Source organism: Micromys minutus (assembly GCF_963924665.1).
Source record: "Micromys minutus genome assembly, chromosome: 13".
Lineage (NCBI taxonomy): Eukaryota > Metazoa > Chordata > Mammalia > Rodentia > Muridae > Micromys > Micromys minutus.
The window spans coordinates 12,154,898-12,160,266 of NC_137982.1; the positions used below are offsets into that span (position 1 = coordinate 12,154,898).

At 38.7% G+C, this 5,369-nt stretch overlaps 1 protein-coding gene across 1 annotated transcript; it reads right to left on the bottom strand.

Moving 5' to 3' along the window:
- Positions 1-250: 250 nt before the first annotated feature.
- LOC308428572 (olfactory receptor 1J21-like) lies at positions 251-1,222 on the bottom strand (the record flags this gene model as incomplete). Its single annotated transcript, XM_080927079.1, has 1 exon — positions 251-1,222. The coding sequence occupies exon 1, from the start codon at positions 1,187-1,189 to the stop codon at positions 251-253; it is 939 nt and encodes a 312-aa protein (XP_080783205.1). The 5' UTR covers positions 1,190-1,222.
- Positions 1,223-5,369: the final 4,147 nt, after the last annotated feature.

The window sequence follows — 5,369 nt, forward strand, 5'->3', positions numbered from 1 at the left end:
GGCAGAGCCTCTCAGGAGAAAGCTATAACAGAAACCTGTTAGCATATTTTCAAGTCAAAGAATACTTAGGAGATTTGAGAAAAAACTTCCCAAGACACTAAATATCAGCATAAGAGTTAAATAGAAAAAACTGAGCAAGGAGAAGTCAGTGAAAGGAAAAAAAAGCCTAGTGAAGATTCCCTGAATGAGAACAAAGGATGAATGGGAGAAGAGAAGGAAGTAGAAACACTAACAGTGAAGACCATGCCCTTCACTGTGAACAAAGTTTTCTGCTGAGAATATTTCTCAGTGCTTTTTTCATGTCCCTATTCCTCAGACTATAAATAAAGGGATTCAGCATGGGTGTAACCAGGCTATATATCATAGCCACAATGACATCCTTGTCATTAGTGTTATTAGATGAGGGGACTAGGTAAAGTCCAATAATGGCTCCATAGTACAGAGAAACAACAGAAAGGTGAGAACCACACGTGGATAAGGCTTTGCAGATTCCCTTTATAGAGGGAGTTTTCAGAATGGTAACTCCAATACGGCCATAAGAGACCAGAATGCATATGAAAGGCACAGTAATGACAATAGTACCTAAAGGAAAGATGACCAGCTCATTGATGGTGGTATCTGAGCTAGACAGCTTCAGCAATGCAGAGGGTTCACAGAAGTAGTGTGGGATGGTATTGTTTCTAAAGTGAGATAGTCGAGCTAAGAGAAGGGTGTGCACAAGGGAATTTGCACAGGATAAGGTCCAGGATACAACTACTAGAAGGACACAGAGGCTTTGTTTCATGATGGTGGTATAGTGCAGAGGGTGGCAGATGGCCACATACCTGTCGTAGGCCATGGAGGTCAAGAGAAAGCTGTCAAGATCAGTAAATGTTGAAAAAAAGTATAGCTGGGAAATGCACCCAGCATATGAGATGGACTGACTGTGTGTCAGCATATTCATGAGCATCTTTGGTGCTGTGACTGATGAGAAAGAGATGTCTGTGAAGGCCAAATGACTGAGGAAGAAGTACATGGGGGTGTGGAGGTGAGAGTTTAGCCTGATAAGCAGGATAATAAGCAGGTTCCCCAGCACAGTTGTTAGGTACACGACCATGAACAAGGGAGAGTACATAGCTTGGTCCTCTGCTTGAATGGGGAGCCCCAGGAGGATGAACTCAGACACAGTGCTCTCATTATCGCTCCTCATGCTCTTCCTTTTCTGCTGTGAGTGAAAGAAAAAGTGGGAGGAAAAAAAGGAGTGATTTTGACTATTACATTGTGGAAACATTTTATGAACCACCAATACTGAAAATAGCATTAGTTTGTACCAATTAGTTCATGTGTTTTAACCCTAGTATGGAGATTTTTGTGACAGTAATAGGCTGTGATGGTTTAGAAAGGGACACAATTTATTCACCTTGAAAACAAGTGAATGTCTCTTTAGGGACACAATAAACATTAGAATAATTATCTAATCAGTCCCATTTCCAGATCAAGGTGCCTGGGCTTCACCAAGACATTTTTAGATTAAAAAATTATTAAGTAAATTGGTAACAGTTAATAGAAAAATCAACATGATTTCAATGGTTATTGATTACCTTTAACCTCCTTTGAAGGCACTTGCCTAAATCTTTATTTCCATTAATGGAATCTAGATAGTGGAACCAAGGGAGCTTCTTTGTAGCTCCAAAAATCTAGGATCTGGAGAATTAGCAGAAGCAACATGTGTGGATGGTCAAAGCATTAAGTGCATGAGTCTGAGCCAACAATATAAAGACCAATGGAAGCACATCCTATAAGCAGTTATGAGACCTTGTTATTACAGTTTCTCAGTCAATGAGCTCAGTCTCCCATCATGCTTCCTAGGCTTCAAAAATGACCCCAAATTTCCCTATGAGTATCTTCAGATCAATGCTACACATTTCCTGCAAGTACACAGAACACCCAGAAATAACTGACTTACCACTTCTTTGATAAGTCAAGGGTATTTTTTTTTAGCAAAAGCAAATGTTACCTGCTTTATTCTTAACCTGTATTTTTAATTTAATAGTTACTTTTTATGCATTTCTTACAAGTTCTCTCTGTTGCTAAACTGGTATTCCACTCTTTCTCATTTAGTCATTCCTCTCTGTGTGAGCAATCACTAAACTATAGAAAAGGGAACACACTAAAACGAGAGTTGATATCCTAGCAACTGAGAGAGCTCATTGTTATATTCTATGGGAAGACTTTCTTAGTGGCTAGTATATCTCTGTGACTGTCAGATGTTTATTTCCATCTTCACATTTTCCCGATTTTCAAAACCACATTTAAAGATTCTATACACAATCCATCACATTCTGTACATTAAAATTCAGTTAATGTGACATTGTCTAAAATTAATTTCAATTAATTCCTTCTTTATTTCTGTATTAGTAGTAATTACTTTATTACAATGAAAATACTAATTATTTATCTGTCATAGATTGTTTCTAATAGTATTTTGAGCAATATTGCAATAAGCAATATTATTTTATGTCATTTTATATACTATACATGATTTATTGATAAATGAGTTTAGAGAAACAAGCATCCATGGTTTTGAGAAAATGTCAAGTTGCATGAGGCCAAGGTGATGAAAAAGTTGATATATGTTCTATGAATTGTCTGTAGTGAAAAAAACCTATATAGGAAGATTGTAAAAAATGGGTCTTTATGAAAGTATTTGGAAAGACAGTGCTACGGTCTTTAGAAGCCAGGAAAACCCAAGATAATGACTGGCCACAGAAATGTAAAGATTGGGAAATACTCAAGAAACAGGCAGATATAATGTGAAATTTATTACAATGAAAACTTTCTATCTGTTTAAGAACAGAAACACCAAGAAAAAGAAGTAACATAAAATATAAAATGGCTTCCTGGTTGCCAAGAAAGCAGGCTTTACAGGTCAAGGGTACTATATGTAATGTGAACATCAGAGGCTATTACAGAAAAAGTCACAGAGACTTAGAGAGAAGTTGGTAGAATACACAACAAAAATTGTGTGTGTCAACATTACATGTTATCTTCTTCCCATGTTTCAAAAAATGAATAATGATTAGGAAAAATATTTTATGGAGAACTTTTTGGGGCACGTTTTTTTTTTTTTTTTTTTTTTTTTTTTTTTTTTTTTTTATCTCAAACTTTGGGTGGGTTGGGACTACAAGGTAAATTGCTACATAGGAAACCATTTTTGCTAGTAAATGACATAATCCTTAAGATTTGAAATGCATGATTTACAAAAAGACAATGAGAAAGAGAGACAGAGATAAACAGATACAGACAATGGACAGAGAGTCACAGAGAAAGACCCAAATATATGCAGTGGTACAGAAGAATGAATCTGATAGGCTAACTTAGACAAGATAAGCATTTACCTTTAGTTAGAAGTTACAGGATAGATGTTCCATTTCTCTCAAGAAGAAGCACAATGTAGGGAAACAAATGAAGCAGTCATGCATTCATTGCAACAAACAAGAGTAATCAGTTCAGAAACAGATATTGTAGATACATAAAAATGATACATTGTCCACATCTCTAGGTAGTCTATGTGAGCTTTAATTACAAAAATCGTGTATAGAGCCTAGGGTATAATCTCTGTCCCCAGATCCAAATTAGAGAAATACAGCATAAAATTGCCCTATTTTCACTGACTCCCTTAGGGAAAGAAACTTTTTGTAGGGAACATGAGAATACCTTCACCTTTGAGAAATAATAGTAGCAACCATAACAAGATTTTCCATCATTTTATTTTGTTTGAAACAGATCTCTAAACTCCCTAGGGCCACCAGTCTCTTTAGGGTTAGATGTATCTTCTCTGACTGAATCCAGACTTGGCAGCCCTCTCCTGTATATGTGTTGGGGGACTCATATCAGCTGGTGTATGCTGCCTGGTTGGTGATCCAGTGTCTGAGATACATCAGGGGCCTAGGTTAATTGAGACTGCTGGTCTTCTTACAGAATCGGCCTCCTCCTCAACTTTATCCAGCTTTCCCCAGTTTAACCATGAGGTTCCGCAGCTTTTGTTGATTTGTTGGGTACAAAAATCTGCATCTGAGTCTTTCAGCTGCTTGTTGGGCCATTAAAAGGGCAGTCATTATAGGTCCCCTTTTGTGAGCATTCCTTCACCTTAGTAATGGTGTCAGGTCTTTGGGCCTCCCCATGAGCTGAATCCCCTTTTGTGCCTGTCTCAGGATCTTCTTTTCCCCAGACTCTTATCCATTTCCATCTCTGCAGTTCTTTCAGACAGAAAAAAATGAAGTGATTGTTTTTAATGGATGAGTAATAAGTACTCCATTGTGTAAATGTACTACCACATTTTCTGTATCCATTTTTTGGTGGAGAGACATCTGGTTTGTTTTCAGCTTCTGGCTATTATAAATAAGGCTGCTATAAACATAGTGGGGCATGTGTTCTTGCTATATGTTGGAGCAGATGCAAACATTTTTATCATAAACATTAGTCATTATATATGCCTGCTCCTAATACATTTATTCTTCAACCTTTATATTTCTGTGACTGGACATTACCTTGGGTTTTCCTTGTTTCACAAAATGTTTACCACTGTTCTTCCAAACCTTTATGTAGAAACCCATTTTTACAATCTATCTATGTAGGTTCTGCTATTAAAGATATTTTATGACGAGTCCCTGGAAGTCGGAAGACCGGCAGGAACACTTTCTATTTTAAGCAGAAGGGTGAGTCAACTTCTTCTGCCCAAGTCCTACTCCAGAAAAAGCTGCAACAAACTCTGTGGTTCAAGCAGCAGAAATGAACGTGTGTGTGTGTGTGTGTGCGCGCGCGCGCGCACGCACAAGGCCAGACCTGCCGAGCTGCATCTAGATGGATGATCCACCCACGCACAAGTTTCTGGGAGCTCGGGAGAGTGGCAGGAATGCTTTCCTCCTAAGCAGAAGGATCCACAGGAGAGACAGGCTCCACACAGAGACAACAAATCACCTTTAATCAAAGATAAAAAGATGGCCAGAGGAAAGTGCAAAAACCTCAGCAATTGAAGCCAAGAGAACCTGGCGACATCAGAACCCAGCTCTCCCACATCAACAAGTAGTGGACTGACAAACAAACCAGAAAAAAAGACTGATCTGGGTAGAGAGAGCTGTGGCACAGGGTCAGCACAGAGTGCAGAAACTGTCCCCAAATGCTTCTCGATTCCTGTGTCCTGAATGTTCCAGTCAGGTCCCTCAGAGCAGCAGTGATGGTCTTTCCTGTGCTCTAAGGTGTTTCAGAACTTCTGTCAAAAAGGCTTTCTCCCAGCAGATTCTGGTATAGAGAGCTATAGTACAGGGACAGCTCCAGGCACAGGAGTAAACTGGAGATCTGCCACCAGGAATAGTGGAGACCCAGACACA